The 19,206-nt window shown below is 43.1% G+C and overlaps 1 protein-coding gene across 1 annotated transcript in view; it reads right to left on the bottom strand.

The window, feature by feature from the left end:
- Window positions 1-1,213: 1,213 nt before the first annotated feature.
- Window positions 1,214-19,206, bottom strand: part of SCIN (scinderin) — an 88,470-nt gene continuing 70,477 nt past the window's right edge. Inside the window, exons 9-16 of the mRNA XM_074945847.1 lie at window positions 17,174-17,295; window positions 16,172-16,262; window positions 10,348-10,518; window positions 9,276-9,453; window positions 8,655-8,776; window positions 6,263-6,340; window positions 4,663-4,723; window positions 1,214-3,595 (exon numbers count right to left, since the gene is read on the bottom strand). Of these exons, the coding sequence (XP_074801948.1) occupies window positions 3,462-3,595; window positions 4,663-4,723; window positions 6,263-6,340; window positions 8,655-8,776; window positions 9,276-9,453; window positions 10,348-10,518; window positions 16,172-16,262; window positions 17,174-17,295 (957 nt within the window). The 3' untranslated portion in view covers window positions 1,214-3,461. The remainder of the gene's footprint in view (window positions 3,596-4,662; window positions 4,724-6,262; window positions 6,341-8,654; window positions 8,777-9,275; window positions 9,454-10,347; window positions 10,519-16,171; window positions 16,263-17,173; window positions 17,296-19,206) is intronic.

Raw genomic sequence — 19,206 nt, forward strand, 5'->3', positions numbered from 1 at the left:
TAGAGTTAGGCACCAAAATAGAACTGAGCACAGCTTCACTGACCAATGTGGTCAAAGATGTTTTTCTTTTTTAAGAAATTTATAACAAGATTTTTATTTCTTTATTTTGTTAAAGCCCTCACTGATCAGAGAAATGTTGTGGAGCCTTGCTAACAACCATTGTGCTTAAACACAGTTGATAGAATTGTTTCAGTCATAAGGCTCTAATGCCCATCTACCTAGCAGTAATCACTGTAAACACCATAATGCCCTGCCCAAGTTATAACATAGTTTATCTTGCATATGAGCCAAAACTTTGTTTTATCTGTGTTTTGGAATATACTGACAGGCCCCTGTAAAGATCAGAGCTGTAACAGTGTTCTGGAACACAGTTAAAACATAGTTTGACTTTGATCCCATCTACATAAGTGAGACTAAATTCTGTTTATAATACAATTAAGGCATTATTATATTTTATAATACACTCTTCTGACATGGCAAAGATTGCTAAAATCGTGAGTGGGCAACAGGTTGCTGATTGTCCATAGGACCCCATTAACTGATCAACTGAGGTTGTAAGCTTTTCTTTTTAATATTCCTTCTGTTTAGCCTACTTGCAGTCTCTTAGAAAAGTGCAGAGGACATCCTTTTTAAAAAACATGCTGTTTCCTTTTCCATAAAATGATCTTTACACACATTACCCATCGTGTGTCCTGCCAAGAGGGCTGCAAAAAGGAAATTGATAATTGGCTGACTAATTTGATCACAATGTTATTAACTTTCCTTAAAGATGAAATAATATGCTGATAAGCATGCACTTCTTGGCTGCTAGTCAAAGCATGTTTTGTATAACTTTGTAATGTCGCTGGATGAGCTGATATGATGGGTCAACTCTCTGTGGGTGTAAATTGACGCAGCTCTAATTTACACCAGCAGAGGATTAATTACTAGCTAATTAAATTGTCCCCCTAAGAAGGAAGTGAGTGTTTGCCATTCTTTTAAATATCAGTGGGCACACAAAATAAACAAGAATGTTTCAGGAGAAAAAAAAATCAGCTTTCCACAAATTGTTATAGTGTTGTGTTTTGTCATTTTTTTACATGAAATGACACATCCAAATACAGCTAAGTTGCATTAATATAGATTTAAACAAACACTTTAAGCTAACAAACTCCCAGAATTAACCCTCTTCACCCTCCCAACCCTTGAAAAATAGAATTAGATTTTTATATTTTAATGTGGTGCAGTATTCCCTGGTTCTTACGCTATCAGCGACCCAGCCATGCAACTTTGTTCAATAATATTGACGAATGAAGTTGAGACTGTTTTCACTCCTTTGGCTTTACTGAGCTTCCAATTCACCATTAACCATGTAGAAAAAATATAAAAAGCCATTTTTAAAATTCCATTTCAAACTCATTTAAAAGTACAATTAAAAAAACACAATTAAAATTCCTTATTTAAAAATCCACATTGACACGGAGTCCATTTGATTTACCGATGTACACATTGGCATTAAAATGAATGCTACGAGATAAATGTTCAAAGCATTGCTACGGGTTTGAAGCTGAATGGTCCCTGCTAACTTTATAGGGAGTTGTGTGGTTAAACCACAAACACACACACTGTTTGAACGTGTTTTTTTCTAAATTCACAAGAATAAAAATAATCTGCATTCTTCACACCAGAATGACTATGTGATTCTTTGCAATTTTTGAGAGAGACCCCGGGCCAGATTCTACAGTGCTTACTCACAGCTCCATCTTTCCAGGATACTCAGTGCTGCTAAAAGAAAAGTGATTCCCCAAAGCATTGACACAGCACATTCGAAGTCTGCTCAGCACCTGTGTGAAGAGTTTCAGTCTCCTGCACACTGAGGAAAAACACACAATCTGTTTGGCCATATGAGCAAATCTCTACACTTGCACAGAACTGAGCACTGATGAGTAGGGGAAAAAACGAGACTGGTGCAGCCTGAGGTAATTTGTGGCTGGGATATGCAGTGTGTGCTTACAGTCCGGTGAATGAAATGATGTGTGTTCATCCACTTTTAAAGGTGACAGTGACTCCTGCTGCCTTTCAGGAGCAATAGCTCACTTAAGTGTGTTTAAGAGCAGCAGTTAGAGCAGAGGTCTCAAACTCAATTTACCTTAGAGCCAGTGCCAGTCCTCAGATCCTCCCAGCGGGCCAATAATGTCACTGCAGATGGTGTTCACGCCACCTCCCAGCCCGTTTCCCACCCTTTTTCCTTGCCTCCCTTGGCCTCATGCTGCCCCAGCTGACTCTGCCCGGTGACTAATGATGCTGCCTCCATGGCTGACTCTGCCCGGCCACTAGTGATGGTATCTCTGTCCCTCTCCCCCAGCCAATGGGAACTGCGGGGGGCAGCGCCTGCAGTGGACAGAGCCGGCAGTGTGGCTGCATGGGTCTGTCTTTCGTGGCTCCGCCGGGAACAGGAGGGATAGGGAACCGCTTGCAGGGAGCCAAGCTGCCCGAGGTGAATGACACGTTGCTGAGTGCAACCCCTGGAAGGGTCCCAGCAGGATGGAGCAATGTTGCGGGGAGGGACATGTGAATCTCTCCTGCCCGCTCCCCTCCAGCCTCCCCCTTCAGCCAGCAGCCATGAGGGCCGGATGAAGTAACTTCTTTAAAAGTTTCCGCAGGCCACAGTGGGGAGGTTCTCGGGCCACAGATGGCCCGTGGGCTGGGACTTTGAGACCCCCAAATTAGAGGAATCTGAGAACAGGGATAACATGCGACCATGTCTGAGGGCTCTATAGAAACAGTGTCTGTCACAGCCAACTGTGCTGGGCCTCATGATGATATATGTTCACATCACATTCATTCAAGCCTATAGTGTCTTCTCCATTCAGTTTATATCCATTTCCTGGACCACGTGTAACAAAGTATCATTTTCACATTGGCTCTCTCAGAATCCTCATCCGCACCCTGCAGGACAGAGCTCCCACTCCTAATTCAGACTGCAATGGACATTTCGTACTAGTAAGGACTGCAGGATTTTGACACTTTAGGTAAATTAGTGCTCAATCCTGCTGCTGGGATTCTTTCCCCTCAACTTCAATGGGTCCTGGGTGGGCCAAATTGTGCTCTCACTTATGCTGGGGTAAAAAGCAGAATTTGGCCCACTGATGAATGTTAGCTTGTAAATTGTATATTAATGTGCTACTGATCTACAGGTTTTGTTTGAAAAAAGGCATTTTAGAACCAAACCAATGGTATTACTCTACATAGATGTGTAAAAAACCCAACCTGCCACCAAGAAGTTACGTTACTACTTTATCATCTCATTTAACCTTTCCAAAGCTTAGACATGCTAGTTTACTCAGAGGAATATACGAACGCTGGGGAATGGGTGACAACAGCTGCATCAATATTGTTTTACAAGCTAATGCTTAAGAATGCTAGAGAATAGTTGTGCTCTGATTGCTGTTCTGTCTGTAGTGGAGGCCTTCACCGACAGATCAGTTTTTCCATTTGTTGGAATCCCAGCCCAGGAACCAGCCTGTGAATGTAGGGGGCTCGTATCCTTGCTTCACAATAACAAGTGGAGTCCCCTTATCTCTTCCAGAAGGATCTGTCTCAATGTAGCGTTTGGCTAAAGAGATAACAGTAAAACATGGAAAATATTAGTCCATTCACCAGGAGAAAAATAATTAAAATCCTCAGCAAAATAAATGAGGATATTATTACACTGATTCAGCTTAACTATATCAAATGATCAAATAGCTATTGCTTTCTCTTAGCTGCCAGTCAAATTTTCAGAATTGTCATCTCAGATGTCAGTTTAAAATAACAAGATACAGGCACAGTGGTCTTTGCCCTGGTCATTTGGGTCCTACCATATAATAGCTCTTTAGCTCTGGAACGGGTAAAGGCCTCAGGTACTGCTGCTGGAATGTAGATGCTTCACTCATGGTTTTTCCAAGGAAGAGCCTTATGGTTGAATCCAATGGTTTGTCTAAATGATGCTAGTAAATGTCTGAAAACAAGCTAGGTAACTATGTCTGAGGTGAGGGTGTGCCAGTATTTTCAATATAAATCTTGGTATGATAGCTCAGATGCGTTAATTCACATCACTGCTGGCACATGTTTTACAATAGAGGGACATTTAAAAAAAATTGGATTTCAGACTGCTCAAGTAGTTTAGGCACACAACAGATTTGCACCCATGTAAATTCTGAGAGCAGAATTTAGCCCATATGATAGAATTAGAGAAGGGCAACAATGAGCAGACTTGGAAGCTTTATCTATTTCTCTGGCTATAAATAGTTTAGGGTCAAATTCTATAGTCACTCCACATACAAAACTTCCAGGGCAGGTTCTGTACACGGAGCAGCTACAGACACGGGTCCTTTATACTTTTTAATGATATTTTGTGCCTATTAACACCATGTTGATGAATTTCATTCTTTATGGAAAGTTACATTTAAGAAAAATAGAGCTGAGTTTTTGGTGACTGTTGCATTGTTTAAAATGGCACATAAAGAGGGAATAACCTAATCATGGAATCTTCAGAGGTAATTGCTACTCAAGCTCACTAACTCTTTTAAACACCATGCTTAGTATAATTAGAGTGCTGACCATTTCACATCTCCTCTTTCATTCATTTTTAATCACCACTGAATCCATTTTGTTCAGCATTTTGTCAAACACATTTCTTACCAGATTTCACAGATTCATTTCGCTCAGTTTCATTAGCATCTTTACCAATCCAGACAAATACCTGTAAATAGAAGATTTAAAGTTTAGTTGTCATATTGTTATGGGGATTGGCTCAGATTCCGATCTTATTTACGCCATTGAAATCTAGAATAATTGCATTGACTCCATTCGGAGAAAAAGCAGGCATCAATGCAGTGACTCCAGAGTTACACTAGTGTAAATGAGATCAGAATCTTGCCCATCATACATAAAGACACAAGTTTTCTACAGACACGGTTCTCTGCTTCAAAATACCTCCACATCCTGGACTTTTGCAAGTCCAATGCTAAATCCAAGAATTCCAGGGACATTTGTTAGACCCTCTCTTTTCACAGCTTTGTCCTAGTGGTTGGCACTGCACGTTTCCAGGTTAAGCTAAAAATGTTGAGCCTGATTTTCCTCGGCCTTGCGCCTTATGCAGTCATGCAGAATGGGTGAAAACCACAATCAAACAGAATTCTGGGTAGCACTGTACCCTTACTTTGCACAGATGGAAGGAACAGGGGAATCAGGCTCATTATTTATAACCCATGCTGAAATCCGCTCCTCCCCCCAGCTTGTATAGATCACAAACCAGGGCAGTGTGTTCTGCATGTGTTACTAGTAATAAGTGAGCTGTTGCTCACGAAAGCTTGTGCTCAAATAAATTTGTTAGTCTCTAAGGTGCCACAAGTATTCCTTTTCTTTTTGTGGATACAGACTAACATGGCTGCTACTCTGAAACCAGACTTTTTCAGCGTGTGATAAAAAAAATATGAGAAACATCTTTAGTGTTTATGTTTATTGGGCCAAATCCAGCCCTGGTTCTGCAATGCAGGCGATTCCTCACTCCCTATATACTGTGAAAAAGCCATAACAATCCTTTGTAGAGCAGTGTGGATGGGGGTTAGGGTGGAGGGGCATGATGGATCTAAAAGCCAAACCCATTTGCTTTGGATGGATGCTGCCCTTCAGCTGTAGTAATAGCTGCTGAGCAACTGTGCTGGTCTCCCACAAGCTGGGGGAAAGGAGCAAGCTTCTGTTTTCTCCAATCCCTGTGAAGTTCCCCTGAAGAAGACCAGTTTGCAAAGGTGCTCAGCAGAAGCCTATGATTTGGCCCATTCTCTACTCATGTGCTTTTTCTGCCACATACTGCTATGTTCTTCTGGAGGCTTCTGAAGGTTTGGAAAAGTTTTTGTACACAAATTGTGAAGACATTAAACAGAATTGTCCAAAACATTGTTGGGCTGACTTGAAGTGCACTGTGGTCACTTATAATCAAGCAGCTTCCATTAGCATTAAGGGGAAATGCAACTATAATCTTGCACGATGGTTTGAAAATGTAGTGGATATTCATACTTGCATGTCAAATAGCTCTATTTTCTTCCTCAGTTATAATTTCAAGAAAGCGAAATTCCTTCTAGCCTCACAACATGGTACTTTTGGTATGTAATTATCTTCACCCCTCTCCTCTTTATGATAATTCTCTTACTGTCTTCTCGCTGGTTGTCCATCCATAAATTGTTGCTAGCAGTAAATCCTTTTTGTCACCACATAAAGCATTGTTAAGTACATAGCTTACCTGCTCCCAAGTATCTAACAACATGACATCATCTTCAGCTAAATCATCCTGAGTGAATTCTCCTGGGACCTCCTCAATCTAAAATGGATAATAAAATTGGTATTGTAGTTCCATTCAAGATTTTCCATCATGCTTGAGTTTGGACAAAGATGAGACTTTTAAAAGGGATGACTCTAAAAACAGTCATGCATTTGCTTTTTTTCTTTTCTTCTGCAGAAGCAGGTTCAAAACCTATTTTGATCTATGAGTGAAATGCAGTAGACTGGTGGGAGCAAATCAGACATCTGGCCACATCATAAACCCATCTTTGAATTTGGCACAATTGTCTGTGCTCAGGAGAGGCACAGATTTCAAATAGTAGCAGTGAGTTGTGTAAATTGGGACTGAGATGCACTGGCGGACAGGGGCAAGGAAATCCACTTACTGCCTACCTGCACTAAATGCCTGGACAGAGCCAAACTTTCAGCTTGTATGTTCATGGGCATTAACATTTACTACAACACCAATTAAGTGAAGGAGGGTGATAGTTTTGATGTGCAGTCCATGGGCTCAGTCCTGAAATGGCAAAACTCCCACTGACTTAAAAAAAATGGGATCTTTGGTTTGACTAAGGAATTCAGGGTTGGGCCTCAAGAGAATCAGAGGCTAACTTCTTCAGATGTGTTAAAAGCAAGTAGGAAAACAGTTCCATTCTGGTTTGTATCAAGTAGGATAGGTAATAGTTCAGCTAGTGGTCAGGCTGCCTTTGTTTGATGTGATTGCAAGGCTTGTCTGTGCTTGGCCCTGGGGCAATGCTGAGGTGAGGAGAGGGCAGAAGGTGCAAAGAACCTTCTCTCCCTCCCCTCTTTTGTGAGCATGTGCAGGAGCTGGGAATGATCAGCTCCTTGTGCTGTGCTGAGTGCAAAGACATGGGAAGGTGAGCACTAAAGTGAGGCCAGGTCCTATGGAATTTAATAGACGGTGATAACTTTGGATATAGGCAAAAAGAAAAGGAGTACTTGTGGCACCTTAGAGACTAACCAATTTATTTGAGCATGAGCTTTCGTGAGCTACAGCTAACCAATTTATTTGAGCATGAGCTTTCGTGAGCTGTAGCTCACGAAAGCTCATGCTCAAATAAATTGGTTAGTCTCTAAGGTGCCACAAGTACTCCTTTTCTTTTTGCGAATACAGACTAACACGGCTGTTACTCTGAAACCTTTGGATATAGGGTTTTTTTTAAAAACCATCTTGTAGACCTTTTTAGCAAATTCTATTCCTCTGTGGATTTCCATGGGAGGGTTTGAAAAGGCTGCAGGAAAGACATACTTCTCCATTACATTTGATAAGATCTTAGTCCTTTTCTAAGAACCTTACTGGCTCCATCTCTTTTAAATTGGATGGGAGCTTTCCGCAAGGGGCATGAGTAGGGAGAAGCTCCACTCCCTTCATGCTCGTCAGCAGTGTTTGCCCAAGAGAGAGTGCCTCCTTTCCAAGTGTGGGGCAGTGCCTACGCTCTCAGAGCTCCCTGCGTCCATGCGCCTCAGTCACATAAACCGGCTCTGGAAGTGCCTGCTGGGGAAGCATGCCTCCTCACCTCCCTCAATACTCAGCACCTTAAAGGCACAATTACAGAAAAACATCCGGCTGCTTCCGGCACTATGGGTTAATGAGGGTTCAAGGAACCTTCCCTTTCCCCACCACCATTAGTACACACTTGATGGACCCAGGGACGATAGAGACCTAACATTTTCTTGAACAACTGGCTGTGGGCTCAGCTGGCATATCTGGCAATTCTCCAGGGCTCCATGAAAACATGGCTAGGAGGGTTTGGTCAAGGCTTACCTATCAGTGCACCTTCTAGTTGCAGGTAGCAGACATTAGTAGGAGTACAGGCTACTTCCTTCAGAAGCAGGGCTCTCCCCAGAATTTCCTAAGGCATTCATGTCTGCATCTGCCCTATGTCTTCAGAGCACCGCTCATCCCCTCTAGCTTTCCAGCTGCCACCACCATCAACACCTCTACAGAGAGCAGTAGTGTAGGCCATGATTTTGAATTCTTAAATAAACCTACTAATGTGCAAGTCTAATTTTGACACATTCATCTTTTCCATCAAACTTTTTTTTCTCCCACCGCATTGATCTGCATATAACAAAATGAGAATGAAATAGTCTTGAACTTTTATTTCCCTCCAGCAGTCACCGGTTTGTAACCCTACAGGACTAGCCCAGACACACTACACCATTTTTATCTTGTGCTGCTTAATAAGTATTGGAATAGTAGACTAACAATTCACAAAGGTACCATGCTGTGTCAATGGAGGCCTCAGGTGGTGTTTCATTTAGTGTCTATTGCTGCCCAATATGTCAAAGTACAGAATGAACAGAGGGGAAAGTATCCATCATATACTTACAATAAACCTGCCAGTCTTATTGGAACAGCCATAGAGACGAGGAGGGTGGTCTTCAGACTCAGTTAGCAGCTGTGCTGAAGTCTGGTATTTCTTCTTACCTCCAAGGGCTGTCCAGAATTCCTCTGGAATATACATGATATAATCTACTTGGCATTGAGTTTTATGTTTTCTTCTTTAACTGGATGGATATTGTTTCAAAAATCCCCAAACAATATTCCCTTTGCCCAGCCCATAATGTGTATGTTTTTCTTTAATAGTTCTATTCTCCCCAATGTTTATAAAAGCCAATGCAGATATTCATGTGATTACATGTAATCACACCTTGCTCTCTCTCTCTATTTGTTTTAGTCACTCAGTACGTGTAAAGGGCTAAATTCTGTTGCATCCACTGCAACTCAGTTGACTTCTATAGATAGCACCACTTGTAAATCAGCTCAGATCCTGGACAAATATCCTTATTGCAAAATACAGCCAGATTTTCAAAGAAAGGAGAGTGTAACCGGTTTGTCCACAAAAGTGTGTATTTGCAAAAAACCCTTTTGTATGCACATTTGGGACCCAATCCTGTCTGGTATTGTGCACCCTCCATCCCACTGAGCAGCCAGATCGCCCAGAACTAACCTGGTTCCTGGCCTTCTACAATCCTAGCAGTTTGACATTTCAGAATCCTGGCTACATATTGCGCTCCTTTTTCCTCTTCTCTGCTTGCTCCTTTTCCGACCCAGGTGTAGCCGGAGTTTGTTGGCAGTTTCAAAACAAAAACATCATTGGAGTTCAATGAAGTTGCATCAGCATCAACCTAGAGCAAGAATGAGATTGTTTCATTCTTCTGATTTTTAAATAAACCACACATTCACCTTTCTGCACACTCATGTAAAGCTGTAATACTGGTGTAAATCCAAAGTAACTGCACTTTCTGCTGTGGTGTTTCTCTAGATTTACACTGCACTAGCTTGGGGCACATCTACACTGGAGCTGCAGGTGTAACTTCCATCCCAGGCAGACATAAGAACACTAGTTTTTATCCAGCTAATGCACTAAAAATAGCAGTGTAGCCACAGTGGCAAAGGCTAGCCACCCAAGTATGAGCCTATCCAAGACCCTACGTTTGTACTTGGACAGCTAGCCTGACCTGCTGCAGCTGCACTGCTATTTTTAGTGCACTTGTTTGATCAAAACTGGCACGCATATACTATTCAAACTGAAAATTACACCTCCAGCTCCAGCATAGACGTACCTGTAACATCTCACTTGAAACTCATAATTGGCCTGAGAGAAGAATTTTAACTAGCTGCCCAGGTTTAGGAAGACAAGGTGGATTTGGTAATATCTTTTATTGGACCAACTTCTACTGGTGAGAGAGATGAGTTTTCCAGCTTACATAGAGCTCTTCTTCAGGTCTGTGTCCTGGTTAGCAAGAAACTTTCCATACTCTCAGCTTATTCTTTAATTTTCCACTATGGGATTTCTTGCAACTTCCTCTGAAGAATCTAGTACTGGCCACTGTCAGAGACGTCATACTGGATTAGACCTGGAATGGCATCTGATCCAATCCAGAATGCGAGCTCCTATGTTCCTACTCATACTATAACCATCAAACAGAAGTGATTTTAACTCACGCTTGCCACTCTGGTGCTCGTTCCAACTGTACTATGTTACAGGGGGAATATTTTACTGAACAGGTGATTTTTACCTCCACAATCCTGGTGATGGAAGCCAGGTTCCTGCGAATTTGAAAGAGACGCTTGGAGGGAGGGGGTTTCTGACCTCCTTTCTTGGATGTTCCATCCTTGTAGACAATGAGTGGTTTGTCTTTGAACAAACTCAGCAAATGTGTAGGTTCTTTTCCTTGGGAGACCCGGATCTGTACAAATAAAGGAAAAGAAATTAAAGGATTTTACATTAGTTCTGGCATGACTGAAGACCAAGGTGATGATAGCCAACAGGGTAAGTAGGTTAGGAAGAATTACTAATGGCAAGCTGTCTCAGCTGAGCTAAGCACCCATTATTTCAGAGGCACTGTAGTTGCAACATTCATAAGCTGTTTTGTCACTCATACTAACACATACACACAGACTAATATTTCTTACAGAACACTGAGATTGGGACTTGTACATTTAGTTTCTAAGGGATTAAAACTCTGATGGTTGCCATTTACTTTAATAAGAAAACTGTTCCTTTTTGAAAAAACATTGTCTCTTTACAGAGGTTTTATGTAGGCATTTAATTCTCCTGGAAGACTCTAGTTCTGAAGGTTACAGGATTTGTATTTAAACGAAGTAGCAAAAACGGGTTTTTCATCATAACCATTATTTCTAAGTCTGTATGTCTGCATGAGGATGAAAAAGGGAGCATAAATCCACCAGGTGATGGATAACTAGGCTGACAATATAAACTTCTAGTGTATATGGGAAAAGATGGTATTTAAAACTGAACTGGCAAATGCCTCTAATTTTCAGGGCATCTTAATATAAAAATAACATACATTTATTATTGTACAGCAGAATTCTCTATTTCTTCACTCTGGAGGAAACAAAAAGATGACAACTAAAGGCTACATTCTGCCCAGAGACTTTTTTCTGTTTTCCTTCCCTCTTGCAGTATACAAGAGCAGCATACTTTAAGCATGATTTGAAGTATACCACATATATATCAAGTACTGTATGCATCAGAGGAATGAATGATGGAGGATAAATGAGAAGAAAGGTGAAAAGTAAAGGGATGAAACAGGGAATTGGCTAAAATCTTTCTTTAAAAAGGAGCACTACAGAAGAGAAGAGGGAGATGAGGGGAGAGAAAACAGCAAAGACCACCACTTGATACAGCTGGCATGGGAAAGAAAACTCATTACTTCAGATGCCAGAAACACCTACTTCTACGTGGTGTCCTGAATGTGCAGAGCAACCAGTTTAGCCAGCAGAGGGAGCTTATATGCCCATGAGCAAGTCTGACACATTTCCTCAGAGACTGCAACATACATAGAAACAGAGCTCGCTAACCTCTGTTTAATGGCCTGAGCCTTCTGCTTTGAACCCTGGTACATCAGCCTACTAGCTGGGTCCTCTGTCTTTTGGGCCAGATGTCAGATTCCCTCCCTTCCCCCTGAAAATGGCTTCCCCTCATCCAAGAAAAGGAATAGAGGGCCAGAAAAGGGAGTGTTCAACTGAGAGAGGGAAAGAGCCTCAATACCAGCCCAGCAAAACCCTGATCACTGCCTCCAGCAGCAGCAAAGAAGCAAACTGCTCAGCACTGCCTGCTGGAGGAAAGGCAGATGAGGAAGAGCTGGCTGCCACCGAGGAGCCTGGCACTTGGACTCTAGGAGGAGCAGAGCCTGTGAGGTGTTGGTGAGGAGCTTATGTGAGATGATTGCATGCTGATGCACTGTGTGGCTGAGAACTGTCTGCTGGATAGGGTGCGTGGCTGCAAGCCAGCGCAAAGGAGCAAGGGGATGCCTTATTACCCTGTGTGGGCTACCCACAGCACCCGAGCTTGAGCAGGGGAGGAGCAGAGCCACTGCCAGTGGGGAGAGGACAGGCAAGGATGGGGAATGGGAAGAGCCTTGGCATATCAGTGAGCGCATCAGAGCAGGTGCAGAGGGGGGAGTAATGTGTGCCAACAAAAGAGCTAGGAGCACGGGGAAGCAAGAAGCAGATTGTGACAGCATTCCTACCATCCGACTGGGGCAGTGCACCCCTTACTCTGTCTGGATTGTAGGACTGCAGTTCAACCTAAGGTTGCCAGGCCAGGCATCTGGGTTTCAATTGGAATGCCCAGTCGAAAAGGGACCCTGGTAGCTCCGGTTGGCACTGCCGACTGGGCCGTTAAAAGTCCGGTCGGCAGTGTAGCAGGGGCCCAGGGCTAAGGCAGGCTCCCTGCCTGCTCTGGTTCCACATGGCTTCCGGAAGCGGCCGCCAGGTCCTTGTGGCCCCTATGTGGATGGGTGGCCAGGGAGGCTCCGCATGCTGCCCCCGCCCCGAGTGCCGGCTCCCTAGTCCAACCCAAAGCAATCATTTTAGCAAACTGGAGAAACATTTTGATCACCCCAGAGATAAAGGGCTCCTTTTCAGGCCAGCCTCAGCCTGGCTTTCCATTTGCTCCCACAGTGTTGCAGGTTGCAGCAATGGTGGGCACTGTCCCATTTCGATGTCTCACTGCCGGACAGGCCGGTGAAATCAGAGAGTGAGACAACTGAATGAAATCAATTGCACCCGCCATTTGTGCAAAATCATGGCAATTATACGCAGGTGCCGAAAGAGAGGCCACACTTTAAAAATCTGCTCCAAAGATGATGAAGTGAGCTGTAGCTCACGAAAGCTTATGCTCAAATAAATTTGTTAGTCTCTAAGGTGCCACAAGTCCTCCTTTTCTTTTTGTGAATACAGACTAACACGGCTGCTACTCTGAAACCTGTTAGGAAATATGTGGCTGTAACTGAAGTTTCAGTCTCTCTCTTTAGTGTAATTTGGATTGTAGTGCCATCTAGTGTCTAAAAAGATGGTTACACTGGAAAATGCTACAAATTATACTAAATATCATTTTACATAATAAGATTTAGCATATATATGCTGAAAGTAATTAGCTTTTAAATATTACAGTCATTGCAATTAGATGGAACTCTTTTAGCTTAATGAAAGAAAGTTCAGTTAACTATAAAATAATTGATTATTTAACATTTATTTAGGAAGGTTTCAACTAAGTAATTACATCAAGAGATTTTAACCTTCACTTAGTGTGATGTCAATAATCCATTGCTATTGATTTAACATTTAAAACTATCCCCTGCAATCTAATTAGTTATAAACTTGAGAAAAATGACAGACCTTCACACTTATACTTAAGGGATGGGAGTCAAACATTTTACTGTTCTCATCCCCTGCCTCATAACCCCCCTTCTCTCCCTAGCCCTCCTCCTTCTCCTCCTCCATCCCATCTTTCAAAGGAGAGCCCTCCCACCTCCTGAGCTGCATATCACCCTTATGAAAGTGAAGGCTTGTCCCAGTGGGCAGCAGGTCTAACGCTCCCATCTGCTACACCTTCCCTGTTAGCCACTTCTTCAGCACAGAACTGTTTCTGGGCTCTGTGGCAGGAAGTTGGCTCCCCAGCTACCTCTGCGGTAGGGAGTGGGACCAGTGGGTGATGGAAGGCAGGACGGAATGAGAGAAGGCCAGAGGAGCAGGAGGTATTTTTAGCAGGGGAACAGTGGGTCACATCAGAACTGGCCTTGCCCCAGCCACACCTCTTAGCAACCTTTGTCCTCTTCTGCACACCACATTCCTTCAGGTAAGGACTTGTATCTGATATCTCATCCTGCATTTCTGCAGAAGGGAGCACTACCATAGGGCCAGATTGTGCACAAGCGAGGAAAGACATGAGTTACCTCCTGTGCAAGTGACAAGAACAAATCAGACCCTGAAGGAGAATGCTTCACGGTGCTCTGCCTGAGGTGGTAAATCTCTATCCCATCAATGCAAAACAGTACCTCAATAGCACAATTTGGCCCCTAGCATGTCATCAGGTCTGACAAAGAGCAGCTCCATAGGGTTAGCCATTCTCAGCAACTTCAAAAATGGCATGAAGGTGGCTGGGGGAAACACTCATATGCCCTTATTAAACAGCAAGGGTCAAAGTGGGCAAGGAAACCTCCAGTAGAATGGCAGGTGCCTGATGAAAAGGTTTAAAATGGCCGAAAGAGATGGACTGGCATGGGCAGGAAGGAGGAATTCTGTGACTTTATGCTGGAAAATTCTGTTGCAAAGTGATTTGTGCCATTGACAAAGCAGGTGTGAAAAACTAAAGGCATAGAAAACAAGCCCTTTCATTAAGGACTGTGGAGAGTCTGAACTCTTTTTTACTTGTGATCTGATCACCAGTTTCCAGAGGGAAAAAAGCCAATATATAAACAGAGGCCTAAAATGTGCTCCACAGCTTCCCTCTGCATGGTGAGAAAAACGATGGTGATGATTATGAGTATCATAGAATCATAGAATATCAGGATTGGAAGGGACCTCAGGAGGTCATCTAGTCCAACCCCCTGCTCAAAGCAGGACCAATCCCCAACTAAATCATCCCAGCCTTGGCTTTGTCAAGCCTGACCTTAAAAACTTCTAAGGAAGCAGATTCCACCACCTCCCTAGGTAATGCTTTCCAGTGTTTCACCACCCTCCTAGTGAAAAAGTTTTTCCTAATAGCCAACCTAAATTTCCCCCACTGCAACTTGAGACCATTACTCCTTGTTCTGTCATCTGCTACCACTGAGAACAGTCTAGAGCCATCCTCTTTGGAACTCCCTTTCAGGTAGTTGAAAGCAGCTATCAAATCCCCCCTCATTCTTCTCTTCTGCAGACTAAACAATCCCAGTTCCCTCAGCCTCTCCTCATAAGTCATGTGTTCCAGTCCCCTAACCATTTTTGTTGCCCTCCGCTGGACGTTTTCCAATTTATCCACATCCTTCTTGTAGTGTGGGGCCCAAAAGTGGACACAGTACTCCAGATGAGGCCTCACCAATGTTGAATAGAGGGGAACGATCACATCCCTCGATCTGCTGGCAATGCCCCTACTTATACATCCCAAAATGCCATTGGCCTTCTTGGCAACAAGGGCACACTGTTGACTCATATCCAGCTTCTCGTCCACTGTAACCCCTAGGTCCTTTTCTGCAGAACTGCTGCCTAGCCATTCGGTCCCTAGTCTGTAGCAGTGCATGGGATTCTTCCGTCCTAAGTGCAGGACTCTACACTTGTCCTTGTTGAACCTCATCAGATTTCTTTTGGCCCAATCCTCTGATTTGTCTAGGTCCCTCTGTATCCTATCCCTGTCCTCCAGCGTATCTACCTCTCCTCCCAGTTTAGTGTCATCTGCAAACTTGCTGAGGGTGCAATCCACACCCATCCTCCAGATCATTTATGAAGATATTGAACAAAACCAGCCCGAGGACCGACCCTTGGGCACTCCACTTGATACCGGCTGCCAACTAGACATGGAGCCAGTGATCACTACCCATTGAGCCTGACAATCTAGCCAACTTTCTATCCAATTTATAGTCCATTCATCCCAGCCCATCCTTCTTTAACTTCTTTAACAAGTAGTAACAACGAGAAAAAAAAAATACAAATCAGCCAGTTAGTGTTGTAAATGTCTATGGTGCTTTTCAAATGTAGAAGAAGACAAATTCCCTGCTTCCAAAGCTTACAGGCTACGTCAAGCCATGTCACAACAAGAAAGGGAGAATATGTGGAATTACTGAGGAAGTAGGGGGGATGCCTGGAAGATGCCTGGATCAACCATTGTTATTTCTGGTGAACTCAAATGACAAGCAATTTCATTTCATCTCCAAAGTAAGCTACAGGGGGAAGAAAATACGGTTCTGTGAGGACGTTTGTTTATGTTCACTTAGGTGCAATACAGATGTAGCCTCCATACACCAGACAAGTTGTCAGTGTGGCCTGGGATGTTACTAAGATTGGCCACCTCTTTTAAAAGAAAACTAGGTCACATTTATTCCTTAGAGAGACACAAACCTGGACAGCCTGTCCATTTAGTGACCGATCAAGCTGAACGGTCAGGAATGCAGATGCAGTCAGCTCATCTTTTGTTGCATGTGCCCCTTGCCTGAGAGTGAAGAAGAAAGAAACAAAGCTGAAGCCCAGTTTCAAAATGATCCAGGACATATATTTCAAGCAAAGCACACAATAAGTAAGTCAGCTCCTACAGCCTTTATGCAGGTGTGGGACTGGATAGAGCCACTTTCCCCCTCCCTTCCTTTCTCCCCCCTTTCCCCCTAACCAGTCCCTAGTACTCTGTGCAGACCTGTCAGGCTGGGGGCAGCACCACGCCAGACCATGGACACAAAATTAAACTGCAGACCACTGGGAGGGTTTGAGCCAAAGAGCAGATGGGGAGGGAATGGGATGGGGAACAAGCCTGGGAAGGTTAAGGGAGACAACAAAAGAAATGGCAGAGGAGAAGCAGTAGCAAGGAGCTGGGGCAGAGACTGAGACACCCCCAGAGCACAGGGCTGCAGAGTTTACACTAGGATCATCTTGCAGGGGAGCCAGCTGCTTCCAAAAGGGGACTCTTACAGGTACACAGCCTGGAGCCGACAGGACAGCTGAGACCACGCTACAAGACCCACCTGTCTGGGCTCTCAATGCAGGTGCCAGTATCAGAGTGCACGGACAGATTGGAATGACTGGGGAGGAGGAGAGAGATTTGTACTGACTCAGGTCAGAGAGTCTGTGTGTGTCTAGCTAGGCATGGTGGCATGGGGGTGCTGTTTTGCTGTATGCTGTGCCAGGGCAAGGGAGTCTCTCTAACCCCCCACTTGAGATCCTGACCTGCATCTACTCCTGGCTCTGCCTAGGTTAGATAAAAATTAAGTGTGGTGCTTACTCCACCCCTTCCCCAACCCTGGGACCCTTGTGACATGTTAGTCTTCCCACTGGTTTCAGTGGGACAACACACATAAAGCCAGCAAATAATACAATATCCGTGGGCTGAAGATCAATGCGGACCAAACATACCATGTGTAGATGATCTGTCCTTTAGGATAAGTATAAAGTATAATGTAGCAGTCACCGCCAAAAAATTCTCCATATGTCTCAGATGCCACAGGGATTCTGCCATTACTTTCAACACGCCAGACCTAGGAAACCAAAGCCATCACTGGAAAATATTGGAATTCATCAGCATTCGACTTGAAGCTGAATATCGGGGAAGTGGTCAAATGACTTACTATGTTACCTTCTTGAGCAACACCTGTTTTCTGTCTCCAAAAACTATGTTAACCTAACTGCCATCAGAAAAGATCAGGTGATCCTAAATGACAGAGACTGAACCATCGTGCAGTGCACTCGGCCCAGCACTGCCAACGAAATGAATTGTAGCGGGAAGTCAATTAGAAAATATTGTGCTTTCCTCTTGACATTTTGATGTCACATCATGTAATGTCACTTACACTAATCCATTCACATTCCTTTCCTTCATATCATAGGTTAATGGTACCACATTAATGAAATAGAATGATAAGTAGCAACAGAAATAGAATTCCACAAGGAAAAGGTATGCTGCACTCCAGACAAGTACCCACTGCTGCACACATTATCCTCCACTTGATCCTGTATATTTCAATTCTATGTCATATGATTAATGCTTGAGACCTGAGTTGCTAAAGGCTAAGACTGCTATTCAACCAGGGCTAAGCCCAGGGACCCACTGGCCACCTCAAACAGCAGGCAGTGCACAGAGTAATCCCATAAGGAACAAGAGGAATACTCCCCACAAGCTGCAGAGCTGTTCTGTTATGTCAGCCCAATGGCTAATATAACCCTGTGTTGCCCCAATGTATCCTCAACATGGGGGCAAGGACTCGAGGGTTTACAGTCATGTGTGGAACCCTGCACTGTGCGTATCATGCCATCTTGCCCTCTCTGAGTCCAGTCCCCATGGTTGGGCAATGAAACCCACTGATTCTGCTTCTGTGAAGGAGCTCTCTAGCCTTGAGTTGAAGACTGCGTTCAGAGAACAGACCTGGTGTATGAAGGACTTACAGATATAGAGTGAATGGGTAAAATTCCCATTGACTTTTGACTTCTGGGATTTCACCCATACTCTTTAACTGGCAGGCTTCTAAGTGGAGAGAAGGGAGAACTGTCACTTTAGAATAAGTGTCATATTTAAAGTATTTCTTTTAAATACATTATATAGAAGCTGGGAAGGATTTAAGGATTAGATTTTTATCGGTAAATGTCGATAACCATTGATTTCACCATATACACACAAACTGTCAAAAAAAAAAAAGCTGTTTTCATCAATAATACTTGACATTTACAGATAGGCAAAGTAGGGTACATGCTGCTTGAGGACTTATTACAGTTTAATTTAAAGCTATGTACGTTGTACATTTTGATATGTGGTGGTGACAATTTGTGTTTTAATAGTTTATCAAGCCATCTCAATTTCTACTGTCATTAAATGATTGTCTGACCCCCACAATAATTTCCAGCAATTGTGACAATTTGAATAGACAAAAATTGAAAAAAAGTGCTCAAACCCCATAATTCTGTGCAACTATAAAAATTTAAATAGATAAAAAAAAATTAAAATGCTTAAAAAGAAACAGTGATATCCATTCAAATTATTAAAAAAACAAAAATAGAAATCAAATTCTGCCAAGCCTAATTTTGTAAGAGAGGTGGCAGTTCTACTTTTGTACAGAGTGACTGATATAGCATTTTTAATGGGCATCAAAGCACTTTACTGAAGAACAAACTGTACAGCACATAAATGACACGGGGATTCATTCCCTCTCCACCGAAAGGCTCTTGAGATGTAAAGCTGCAGATTTTGCAACCAAACTACTCAACAGTTTAAACCTGCAAAATAACAACGTATCCAGTAAAAGTAACACGAGAATGTACCATATATACTCGTTCATAAGCCGAATATTTTTGGTAAAAATGTGACGCATCAAAGAGCGGGGGGTCGGCTTATAAACGGGTCTACACCAAAATTTGATGACTTTAAACTCTGTGAAATCATTGAATTGAATATCTAA

The sequence above is a fragment of the Natator depressus genome, chromosome 2, assembly GCF_965152275.1.
Source record: "Natator depressus isolate rNatDep1 chromosome 2, rNatDep2.hap1, whole genome shotgun sequence".
NCBI lineage: Eukaryota > Metazoa > Chordata > Testudines > Cheloniidae > Natator > Natator depressus.